Source organism: Falco cherrug, chromosome 8, assembly GCF_023634085.1.
Source record: "Falco cherrug isolate bFalChe1 chromosome 8, bFalChe1.pri, whole genome shotgun sequence".
In the NCBI taxonomy this organism is placed as follows: domain Eukaryota; kingdom Metazoa; phylum Chordata; class Aves; order Falconiformes; family Falconidae; genus Falco; species Falco cherrug.
Window position 1 is genome coordinate 19,543,308 of NC_073704.1, and position 12,828 is coordinate 19,556,135.

The 12,828-nt window shown below is 45.9% G+C and overlaps 1 protein-coding gene across 6 annotated transcripts in view; it reads left to right on the plus strand.

Moving 5' to 3' along the window:
• The window catches only part of WIPF1 (WAS/WASL interacting protein family member 1), a 57,104-nt gene extending 44,643 nt beyond the window's left edge, over nt 1-12,461 (plus strand). For all 6 annotated transcript variants that reach the window (XM_055718000.1, XM_055718003.1, XM_055718001.1 and 3 more), the window contains 4 exons: nt 914-1,678; nt 4,172-4,384; nt 6,078-6,191; nt 7,507-12,461. In XM_055718000.1, the coding sequence (XP_055573975.1) occupies nt 914-1,678; nt 4,172-4,384; nt 6,078-6,191; nt 7,507-7,562 (1,148 nt within the window). In that variant the 3' untranslated portion in view covers nt 7,563-12,461. The remainder of the gene's footprint in view (nt 1-913; nt 1,679-4,171; nt 4,385-6,077; nt 6,192-7,506) is intronic.
• The last annotated feature ends 367 nt before the right edge of the window (nt 12,462-12,828 follow it).

Sequence of the window (12,828 nt, forward strand, 5' to 3'; positions counted from 1 at the left end):
ATTTTCCCTTGTGCACCAGGGAAGAGGATCTACTTTCCAAATGGAAAGCACACCTGCGTCAGCTCCACAGCAGCGTGATTTACCACTTAGGGAGTGTGTGAGGCATCCCAGCTGACTGGTGTACACACTGCAGTTGGAGGCTTGTCTGGGGAAGGCACTATTCTGGCTGGCAAAACAGCTACCCAAAGCCTCGTCGTGTCCCTTGAAATGAAGACTGGGGGCCAATGAGTTTTGTAAGGTTAAGGATGTATGGTGTCACGCTTGTGAAGTAGGACTGGGCAGTGGGGGTTGTAAGGTGTTATGAACCTTAGATATTTTGTAGAGCAACCTAATTTTTCAGCTCATCTGTGCAAAACAGTCCTCAGAGCTGTATTTTATACTGTGTCACAGTCTACTTTGGGAACTTGTGTTAATACAAAAGTTCCTGGCATCGCAGAACAGCACTTCCTCAACTGGCTGCCTTCTTCCTCACCTGCACCAGCCCATCCCTAGGTAACAGCTACTAGAAAGGGCTGGAAAGAGCCTTTTGCCAGACTGTTGGATACCATTTGAAAGCCAAGACTTCTTTGCTTTCAGGTTGATGGTATCACATGCTTGCTCCTCACTGTTCCCCCCCTGCGTTACCGCTTGCTGCGCGGTGGCTGCACCAGTTGCGTTCCCTTTCGGCCACTCTGGCCTCGCTCAAGTTGTCCCTGACGAGCGCTGCGGGGAGGTAGCCTGCCTCTCTGGAGTGGCTCCCCGGTGCTGTCAAAGTCGCCGCTGGCTGTTCCTGGGTGCCAAGTCCCCAAGGCTGGCGTGGCCCTGCGGGGCCGACCCCCTTGGCGTTGGCGGCACCCCGGGACGCAGCCCGTTGGGATGGCGCCGGGCGAAGCCCCTGCCCGCTGGATGCTGATGCCCGCTCCTGTGCCCGCAGATGCCGGGGGAGGCCGCCCGCCCGCCCTGCCGCCCGGAGGCCGCTCCGCAGCCGCCAAGCCCTTCTCCCCGCCGAGCGGCCCGCCGCGCTTCCCGGGGCCGCCCGCGGGGCCGCGGACCGCCGCGCCCGAGCCGCAGAGGAGCCGCATGCCGCCGCCGAGGCCCGACGTCGGCTCCAAGCCCGAGGCCGTGCCGCCGCCGGTGCCCAGCACCCCCCGGCCCATCGCCTCCAGCCTGCACAACAGGGGGTCGCCGCCGGTGCCGGCCGTGAGCCGGCAGCCCAGCCTGGGGCCCTCGCCCCCGCCGTTCCCGGGCAGCCGGAGCGCGGGGCCGACCGGGTCCCTCCGGCAGCCCGGCCCCGGCGCCGCGCCGCCCTTCGCCGGCCGGCCGCCGCTGCCGCCCACCCCGGGCCGGCCGGCGGAGGACAAGCCGCCGCCCCCGCCGCCCCCCGCCGGGCACAGGCCGCCCGCCGCCCGGGAGGCGGCTCTGCCCCCGCCGCCGCCGCAGAACAGCAAGCCGCCCGTGCCCGCCGTCCCCCGGCCCGGCCTCGGCGCCCCGGCGCCCCCGCCGCCCCCCAGCAGGCCGGGGCCGCCCCCCGTCCCGCCCGTCCCCGGCGGCAGCGACGAGATGCCGCGGCTGCCCCAGCGGAACCTCTCGCTGGGGTCCTCCTCGGCGCCCGGCGGCGGGGGGGGCCGCTCCGGGCCCCTGCCCCCCCCGCCCAGCGAGAGGCCCCCGCCGCCCGTCAGAGACCCCCCCAGCCGGTCAGGTAGGGAAGCCGGGGCGGCGCTGGAAGGTGTGGGGAGGGGGTGGGCGAGGGTCCTGGGCTGGGCGGGCGCGGGGCAGGAGGCGCGGTCGGACGGGGCGGCGGTTCCCGACGGGAAGGGGGAGCTCTCGGAGTGCGGCCGTGCCCCGTGGGGAGTGCCGCCCCGCGGCCGTCCTGCCCCAGCTGCAGCCGGGAGGGGGGGTCTGCGGGCGCCCCGGTGGCCGGAGGCGCAGCGCGGCCCCACTCCTGCCCGCGGGTCGCGGCCACGTTCCCCACGAGCGGCGCGGCCGCAGAGGTCGCAGGCTCTGGTGGAAGGAGCAGGTTTATGGGGTTCTGGCAGGTGACAGCACTCGCCTTCCCGAGTCACCGGCAGCCCGCTCCTGAGCGGGGGTTTGCAGGATCCGACCTTCCGCGTGTTGGGAGGCACGAACGCTTACAGCCAAGCGCAAATTATTTTAATAAAAAACCTAGCCAGCAGCTGTTAAACATAATGGCAGTCCTTGCAGTGTGACTAACTGTTGTTACTTGCCATATGCAGATTTCAAATAAGGCTAAAAATAGAATTGTCTGCTTTGAGTTATTTCAAAATATGGATTGTCCCCTGTAACAGCTACTGTTCGTAACTTTTAAGAGCTGCGCATCATAACTTCGCTGTCTTACTACCTGATGGTTTTCCCTTTGGAGATGAGAGAATTTAGGCACAAGAAGCCAGGCTCTGTAACGTCGGGAAGAGAGAAGCATTGCACAGAAGGCAATGCTGGGAAGCTCCACAGAGTTGCCTTTCACTTCATCCTTTGGAATAAAAATATGGAAACATCTCAGACAATGATGTCCTGGACAATAAAGATGGATGGATGTCGTGGGAGCTCCCACAGGCAACAGCCATCCACGTTGCTTTCCAGCTCCTGGATCTCCTATAGCACAGCACCTGCAGCAGCCATGAGGCTACAGAAAATACCTGGCCCCGAAACCATGCTTTGTGGAGCTGGTCGCCAGCCCAAAGGATAGTACAATGCCAGTGCAGCCTGTAGTAAATAAATCAGAGAAATCTTGTCACAATTGACTGGAAGCATGGATCTAAGTTGCAGAGAGCATGTGCAATTATTCAGACACTTCCAAGAACTTTTTCCATGATGGTCTCTGCTTCCACCAGTGCATCCCTGGTTGGCTCTTTTCAGAGGCAGATGGTTTTAGGAACTCTGCACCACCTTTCTGCTGGCTTAATAAGTAGAAGGAAGTTGTAGCAATAAATTACAAACATAAGTACTCGTATTCTGCAGCGGTTCAATATAGATGATGGTGGTTAGGTAGGTTTAGAGAGTGAGAGCAAGCAAAACTGTTCTGAAAGTTGCTAAATGCTTCTCATTCTTAGAAACCATTCCCTGAAGGCAAACTTCAGTGATTTGTAAGAAAAAGAGGGGGAGAAGACCACAAAAAGTACAGCATGTTTCTTGAAGCATGTTTCGGTGCACGTTGCTGGAGACACAATATCTGCTGCTCCTTTGTTCAAAATGCATGTCTGTAGCTAGATTTCATCAGGATGAGGAAGCATGTAATAAAAACGATCATAACTGTCAGTTGCCCAAGTGTGCCGAACTGAGCTGGTGAGACCTTTGAACATGCATAGCCCTCCACACCCTTTGCTTCTCATCATGTCCTAACCATGGGTACCTCTCTTCCTAGCAGCAGCAGCTTTCTTGCCTTTATTTACTGACTTCTCACAGAGAAGCACCCTTCCCCTGCCCTCGGGACAGCCCTGGTCCTGTGTTACATGGGCAGTGCCCTCATATTTGACCTGTTGGGTCACTGCAGCAGTTACTCAGATAGACAGTGGGAATGCCAGTCTACATGTGAGGTCTGTTTCCAGTTTAGCTGGAGGTGGGTATGCTCCAACTACTGAAAAACCTGGCATAGAGCACACATGTTTATAAATGAGTGAGCTGATGCCGTGCTGCTTAACGCTACCACTCTTGGGTTGAATTCTCCCGTGCAGCGCTGCAGACCTCAGCTGTGACACCCAGAGAGAAGCACTCCCATGGGGAAAGAGCCTCTGAGGGTAGCAGAGCTCTTCTGCTACATGTCCTCTTGCCTTGCAACGGTACATGGAAAGGAAATAGGCTATGGTTTGGACCGCCACAGTACCCTGAATTCCAGCTGTAACTTCTGCTTATTGTGGCCAGCATAATTCAGAGTGGTTTAAAAGTGGCTTCAAGGACCAGCACCTCTACAGAGGCTTCTGTATCTGAGGGAAATGGAAATGTGGGCATTGAGGTGTATTTATACTTAGATATACCACACTCCCCTGTTCTCTACTCTTCAAATCACCAACTGAGCCCTGGAGAGCAGGGAGGTGGGTGCTGAGGGCAATTCCCCCTCAGGGTGGAGGGTCCAAAGCTGACGCACCCTCTCTGGTTTGTTAGTGGGAGGCTGTGGGATGCAGGCAGCAGCTTATCAGTGCAAATGTCATTTGTGTGTTTGCCTCTTGTCTTGCTCCAGGCCCCCTCCCACCACCTCCTCCCATAAGCAGGAATGGAAGCACTTCGAGGGCTTTGCCTGCTGCTCCCCAGCTGCCCTCCCGGGCAGGGCTGGACAGCCAGAGGGGTGGACCACGACCGCCGCTTCCCCCTGACCGGCCAGGCTCAGCAGCACCACCGCCACCACCACCGCCTTCATCAGCTCTCAGAAACGGCTTCCAGGATCCAGGTGATGGTAAGCCGTCCTCCCAGTTGTTTGTCTTTCATAGAGACCATATAGCAGCTTTTAGCCTCGATGCATCAAAAAAGGTTTGGGATAGAGGCTTTGGTTCTAGTGCGGACCTTTGATTTCTGACCAGCAGAGGTGTCATTTGGGTCTTGGTTAACCCTGCCAAGTAAGAACAGAGTAAATATGCCATACATAGAACAGCACTGCAAAGCTGTGAATACAGTCTCCAAAATAACCCTTTGAAAAACAGCCTGAAAAGAGGAAAAGTATTCACTGTGCTCTTCTTTGCTACAATACAGAAATAGGCCTAAGGAGATTGTTTGACTCTTAATACGAATTCAAAGCATAGCTATCCTAAGACTTTTTGGAGGTCAGAACAAGTTAGATGGTGACTCAAAAGCTGAAAAACAGGTGAGGGAAGAGATTATCAGAACACTGCTGAAAATGTCAAGTATCTCCTTTTCTGCTAGTGTTTATGGGAGAGGTGAGGTCCAAGACCACTGTGTCTTAAAGATTTATTGTGCTTTTTGTTTTAATTGTTTTCTATTTACAAAGGGCAGATGAATCTTTCGGTTAATTATGGGAGGCCAAAATTGGTATTTCTGACGTTTATAAGGTTAGAAAAAGCAAGCAGAAAGTAAAACAGTAACTCATACTTTTGAAGCACTTTCACACATCAGATAAGGCAGGTGGGTCTCAGGCACGTTTTTTCCTACACAAGTCATTTGCAGGGTTCAGAACCTGCAGCTCCTTTACACACGGGTTTCTAATTGCAGCCATTGCGAGTAAATGTAGAAAAACTGGATCCCAGTAAATAACCATGTGTACAACAGCCAGGCAAAACTTACTCAGCTGTTCATTACATTATGCAATAAAATATAACAATATTGCAAGAAAGTTATGGTTGCAAAGTCTTGAAGCAACCAAGTGAAGAAATGACAAAGTTTAAGATAGCCCACACTTTCTTCCTTGGGCCTTTGTTCAAGTTCATGTGCAGAACAGAGCTCCATAAACATTTCCTGTTACTTCAGTAAGAAACTTACCAGCTTGCTTTATTCTTTAGACTCAGTAAGTACATCGATAGGGCACTGTAGTCTCAAGAGATACAATTTCAACTGATGTATTTTTCCATTTTTTTATACTAGCTACATACAAGTTTCTCTGTCGTCATAACTTTTTTCATAATGGTCCCAAATTTTCTTTTTTCTGTATAAAAACTAAGAGAGAAAACCCACCACTTATAGGTCAGCGTGCTTTTAATGATGCATTTGAGCTCCATATATCAACAAAGTATGAATATTAAGAAAATTCTATACCCAGGAACAAAATACTGTTCTGAAATAGGAGACGCTAGGCATTTCTGGTAATGATTATATATGTATATGTGTGTTTGTGTTAAAAAAGCAGTTCTGTTATACACGGAAGGAAACATATCACTTATTTCAGTGGAATTACAGCTATTTTCCCGATCTGTGATTGTGCATTAAATTGGCTAAAGTGATCACTTAGTAAGAATTTTCATTCTCAAACTAACTTAAAGCATCTTCTTCCCTAACTTCTCAATAGGATGTAGGTTTAATACTCAGCTATGTAAGCATTTTGCAGTATAAAACTTGTATTAAACACGATTTAATGTCAATTTACTTTCCTGAAGCTATGTCACAAAACTAACGAGTAAATTGCATGGGATTTCTTTCAGATGAGTGGGAAAGCAGATTTTCTTTTCATCCTATATCTGATTTGCCACCTCCAGAGCCATATGTACCCATGAACAGAAGTTATCCCAGTAAACTAGCAAGAAATGAAAGTAGAGGTAAGTTTGTTCCACTTCTGCTGTTGGAATTTCAGCGTATCATCCTAAAAACAGTGTGGATAGGGAAGAGACTGGATGCTGAAGTTTTGAAGCAGCTCAGACTAACAGCCTGATCACCTTTCCCCACCAGACAGAAAAAGCTAAATGCAGGTTTGTGGGCACAAGCCTTCTTAAACTTGTATTTGAGGGGAGAATTGTTTGGTTTTGAAGTTAGAACATGTATTGTAAGAGCCCACCTCTGCCATTATAGTCATCCCGTCTGCTACAGGCAGCCAGAACCACAGAATCCCCCAGGACTTCCTCCTCAGTTCCATCTAAATTAACGCACAACTCATTTATTCTTGTGCCAACATCATCCTTGACTTTAGTTATCCTCCCTCCTTGCTGTATTAAACCCCTAGTATTTTTTAAGACAACAGTCATATCCTCCCCTCAGCTTTTGTTCTGCTGGGCTGATTAAATCAGGATGTACTACACTCTGCTTCCAAGCTGTGTTCTCTGATCATCAGGGTTGCTTCTGTATACATTTCAGTTTGATTTTGTCTTTTCCAATCAGTGTTACGTGCTGTTCCAGTTTAGGTCTCAACTGTGTCTTCTACAGCAACATAAATGTTTCCTGTCGTCATTAGTGGTATTTTGCCTGATACGCCCAAGAATCATTTTACTTCTTTCACAACCAGTGATATTGGTGGCTCACAGTTATCCTGTCATCATCTGTACACTCAGATGTTTCTCTCTCTTTCCCGTTTCCAAATGATGAGGTTTTGGTTTGGAGCAGAAATTCCTGTTAGTCTCTGACCCTTCATTTGCCCTGTTAGCTTTCATCCTGTTTGTATTACTCCACAAAGAAAGGCAGAGTAGTAATATGTGCATTTTTTATGTTTCCTTTCTTGAGTTTGCAGTGAAAATCTTCATATAGGGAAAAACATGAAGAGCTTTGAAATGCTACTGTATTCAGAGCTTGCCACTTTCTGAAATTTGCATGTGTTGCAAGTAATGCTGAGGTGTGTGTTCACACAAAATAGTAAGGCTAACGAGAGCTATCGATCTGTTTTGAGAAGGAGACAAAGGACTGAAATACATATGCCTTCCAGACATTTGGGGATAGCATTAGCTAAAAACTTTATTTTACACCATTTGACGTTTTGATGTTGTTTAATAAACTAACTGGAAACTCTACAAGGATTTTTTAGTAAAATGGCTAGGCAAGAAAATGAGTGGATCTTCACCAATTACTGAGTTAATGGCTTGAATGTAAACTCCCACTTTAAAAGACACCAGGAGGAATAACACAAAAAATTTTGTTCTTTTTTAGGTGGCTCTGGCCGAAAAGAAAGAGGTGCCCCCCCGCTTCCGCCTATACCGAGGTGAAATGGGTTCTGGCCCATCCTTGGACGACGTCTGTTTTCAAGTTTCCTTCAACTCAGCTTTCCTGTCCACATCATTGGAAAGTTGTCTGTTTTGCTTTATTTCCACTTTTGGCTTGTCAGCTGGAACAAACTTCAGTCTCTATTACAGAAGTAATAGATTCAGCTTACGAACTATAGTTGCTCAAAGCTATAAATTTTATTTGCTTATGCTGCAGGCTGTCATGAAAGGCATGTTGTGGACCATACACAACATACGTGCATCACGCTTACCGTGTCCAGCCCTGTCCCGCTGAGAGGTCCACGAGAGGTCTAGCTTTGAATTTAATGAGAGCTGGAACAAAACTGTTTCATTCACTTTGGGTGCAGTGGCTGTATTATTTGAATGATAAAGTACAATCTATTTTTTGTTTAAAAAACAGGGAAAACTGTGTAGCCAGGAGTCCCCTGGGTCCTTCTTTGCATGCCTAACTTGGCCCATCTGCTTCTGCAGGACATAGGCCTACTACATGGTGACCAAGAGTTCATCTTAAACCTTTTCACTTCAGCAAATCTTATTTTAAACAATAGTTATCACATCTTGTCCCCGAGGATAAAGTGTGTCTGGCCTTGTTTTTATCTGCGGAGAATCTTCCAAAGAAAAGCGCAAGTGAAGAATTCAGCAGCATAAAAATATCTTTTATTTTTATCCCTCTCTCCTTGTTTCTTTAATAGTGTTATGCTTTTAGTCACCTAATTCTTTCCTACTCTGATGTGGACCAACCCTGTCATCCATGTCCTGGATTATCCCTCTACCTGGGACTATATGCAAAGAGTCCTCAGAAAGCCGTCTGGGTGCAAATGCAGCCATTATTGTAGTTGCAGGCTCCTTCTGTAAAGTATCGCTAACACCAGTGCTCCACAGACTGCTTTCCAGTTGTTTCTTTGGTTGAACCCGTTAAATGATGGGGTTTGACTTAAAAAGCTTTCTGGGGCTTCGGTCACAAGTCTCAGAGAGATTGACTTGCGTTACGGTAGAGCAGCTGAGGTCAAAAATGTGGGTAAGTGAAAGCCCTTTGGTGTAGTGAATGAGGTCTGGGGTTTGTGTGTTCAAATGGGAGCAATACCATAAATTTGGAGCATCAGCTCCAAAATTTGCTCTCCGCACTGGTTCAAGAGAAATGGGAAGATTTGGCCTTCCGAGTTTACCACAAAGCCTGTCCTTTCAAACCTTGCTGAGAGGAGACGCCACAGAGAGCTGCAAGGCTTACGCTGATAGAAGAGAGAGTGAAGTCTTCTAACATTGTGACAATTGGTTAATACGTTTAATAGCTCTTTAATTTTGTATATGAGAAAAGAGTTCATTGTATGAGTGCATTTTAAAAATAGGTCTAAATGCATATAAAATGCCTTTGGAAATCAGAGGAAGATTGTAATTATGGATTGGAAATATTGCTGAATGACAGTTCTTTGTTAATTGGACTTTTGAAAGCTAGCTCTGAAAAATTTCTGCTCCGTCTCCCCAACGGTTTCTGTTTCTTCGCCAGACTCCTTGGGATCCCTGTCAACCTGTATGAGCAGTCGTGCTTCGCAGGGTGTTGCTCAAAACCCTTCCCCCTGCCACCTACCCCCCCCCCCCACCCCCCCCAAAAAAAACCAAAACAAAACAAAAAACAAACCAAAACAAAAAAAAAACACAAACCCCAAAAAACTAGTCATGTAGGTTAAGAAAATGTTTCTCTAGCATGGAAGACATGATCCTAAGTATGCTCTGCAGCTAGAATGAGGTCAGTCTTGAAAATGTAGGGAATTTAGGTGAAGGGAGTCTGGACCGCACTGAAGTGTGTGTGCATAGGGCTTTCTGCTGTCAGTGGGTGGGGGGGGGCAGACCCCCTTTCTGCCTGGCAGCCTGGACAGTCACAGGGTTGAGACAGAGTTGGATTTGGCCAGATCCAATTTAATTTGGCCTTTTTGACGTTTGTTTACAAAGTCTTGTTAGCTGTGATAGGATTTGATTATGTACCTGGTTTTTACATTTTTATATCTAATGACCTATTTTAAGTTACTATTTATGGTCTTGAACCTGCAATTAAATGCGCAGGCGCAGGGATGTATCTACATCTAATTGCAGGATCATGGCTGTAAGAGTTTCTTAAGATAGTAGTGGGACCTCCATGTGACAGGTGCACCTTGGGATCAAACCTAGCGCAATACTGAATTTTTATATGTATTTTGTGGATGTCACTTAAAGTGCCTATCTCTTTGGGATATTATTATGTGAATAGAAGTCCAAATAAAATTTTTAGGATAATAACTTAAAGGATAAATTATTGTATTCATGTTTTTAAACTGAAGCACTTAAAAACTTTCTAAAGAAATTTTGAATTTCAGAATACAATATTTTCCAGTACCTTGACCTGCCAAATCCTTATTAATATCCAAATAGCTATGCAGCCAAAAAAAACCCCCAAAACCCAAAATCTCCAGAAACTACACCTTTTTGTAACTTACCTGCTTCTAGTATGACTCTCTTGCTTTGAGTAAGTCAATAAAAATGCTGCACATTGTTCTGCCAGCTCCCTGCATCATTGAAAATATCCTATATTTGATCTTTTGAGCAAGGTTTTCTGACCGGAAATTCCGGACCACTACCAAAGACTTAGCAAACCAGCTTCAGTCTCACTTTAAAATGTGCTGTGTGAAGGCCCTTCGTCAACAAGCTAGGAAACCTGAGCTATTTGGATTTTAGCACTTTTTTGTACTACAGAAACCTCTTCAGAATGGATGTTTGGCATATATGTAAAATAGCTTAACAATGCAGAAAGAGGGTTTTTTTCACCTAACAACTTTACTATTTATATCTTTTGCCATAAAAGTCCCTAGGTATATTCCAGAACAATGCAGCATTTTATCATTCAATACATTGCTTCATGTATCAGTAGCTATTTACAATATGATCAGTATTAAAGTATTTATTTCACTATGAACTGTTAAAAACGAAGAATACAAAGCAGATCTAATCAATGGTGCCTTATGACTTCTTTAGTCAACTTTTCTGTGTCTCACTAAAATAATTAATAGGCATTGCTCTTCCAAACCCTAGTGTAAATAGTGTCGACAGTAGCTTTACACAGTGTTTGAGGCAAGTCCTGCTGTTGTAATGTGCTCAGTCTGCTAACGTCAGAGTGAGCTCAGCGTATGACGAGACTGTTGAATCAGTCTTTAGGCGAGGTGTAAGTGAGCACTGGTTAGCCTCACAATCAATTGTTGGTATTGCTCTGGAAAATTTAACCCTTTCCCAAAACCAGTGTCTCACACTGCTGTCCATACAGCCCAGCTGACTTTGGTGTGGTTGCATAGCTTATTAGAGGACTAAATTATGATTCACTGCTTGCATGTAAGATTTACTGGGTTTGTTTCAATGGCATTGTATTATAAACCTACACACCTCAAACTATCTTTTTATGTCATCACTAAGACTGGTGTTGCGTGACAATGGCCACAGCTGTTCATTTCTGTTTAATTCAAGTCAGTAAATGGGAATAACTTGTACCACATGAAAATAATTTCTGCTCAATATTTTTGGAAGCACATGTTATGTCTGTTATGACTTTCTACACCAGCCATTGGGAGAAGGGATCACGGTGATTAGTGTTCATAATTGTTAAAGGGAACTCAGCTTGTGATTCAGGAAGCATGTATTTCTGTAAATGAATTGCATCTTAAATAAGGTTGTAAAGTTCTTGTTTAGAAGCCAGCATTTCCCAACGCTAAAAGAATCATAAAAATTATTTTATTTTTTTTCCTGTAAGGCTGAACTATCCAAGAAGTTCCTTAAATTGTCACTTTAAAAACTGGACGGTAGTTTCTACTTGCAGCAACAACTGTTTACATGTCACTTGTAGAAGTAGGTCTCTGTTGGAGCAGAGGATGAGGGAACTGATTGTGCTTCACATATATTGTAACACAACAATTTTCTGTGCAGAAGTATGGAGATGGAAAGGGTACTTTTTTCCTTGGAAGCAAAGAATGGAGTTGAATGATCAAACTGGGATTATTTCAAGCAGAATGTCAAATGTCAGGAGACCTAGAGAGGGCCCCTCAGCCACAGGACACCAGAAAGGAGAAGATGGCTCAAGGAAATAAAAACCAATTGGCTGAATGTTGCTATCAATACTAGAGTACAAATTACAATATAAAATGTGCATGTATGTACCATCATGTCGCAATAGTGTCTCACAGTCAGGTGCGAACAACCTGTTATGGCGGTACATTGACTCTATAACATACTGTATGAACTTTAATATTTCAAATGGTATTCACTGGAAAATAAGGAGAATCTCTTACCTAAGATAACACATTAAATGTAGCTAATTCATGGAATGGTTCTTCATGTACATTGGGAGAAAACGAGGATCTTGTAGCCTGTTACGTGGCAGTGTCTGGACCATTCAGTTGAAATGTAAACCTGGAGCACTGGCAAAAAGAGGAGCATTGCAGTTAGCAGAAGCAGGGCACGTGTGTATGTTCTCAGTAAGTGCATATGCAGCAGGTAGGTAGACAGGCTAAAAGAAAAAAATGGAAACTGCATGTCTTAAAAAAGGGAGTAACCCTTCAGTATGTTGCCATTTTTGAAATACAGTTTCTCCGTGATAAATGTTCGTTAGTGTAAACTAATGCATGCAAAGGAAGACATCAAAATTTGGACTTCCAAAGCCACACGAAACTATGAAAGAGATAAACATAACTTAAAACATAGGCAGAGCAGAAAGTGACATGTTTTTATCAGATGCTTAAAGTCTGAGCTTTTTATAAAATGTTAATCTAGTTCTGTGAATATTTTTTTGCTTAACATTTATTTTGTGTGTGATTTTGTTCTCCTTATTTTTCTGTCCTATGCCAAATAAATTTTACTTTTATGTAATTGGTGGGTGCAGACTGTTAGATTGAGAACAACTGTGGTTGCTTCCTTGACAGAAACACACATTAGCTTTAGCAGGAGCGTTAACAGTTGAGCCTGGCAGGAGCTGGGGCAGGTTGTTCTCCTCCCCTCCCACCTGCCATTGCACAGCAGCACAGCAGGAATGCTCAGAGGACTTTGGGCCTCGATACGGTGAACTTTAGACACCTGCAGATAAGGAGAAATAATGGCTTTAGTTTCGGATAAAGAATGATTGAAAGTCTGTGGTCAGTGATGCTGTACTTGTAGATGGCTTTTGTGTGAGCAATGGGCATTGGCTGTTGGCAAGGCAAGCTAGGCACTTGCCACAGGGAGATGACATGGAACATCG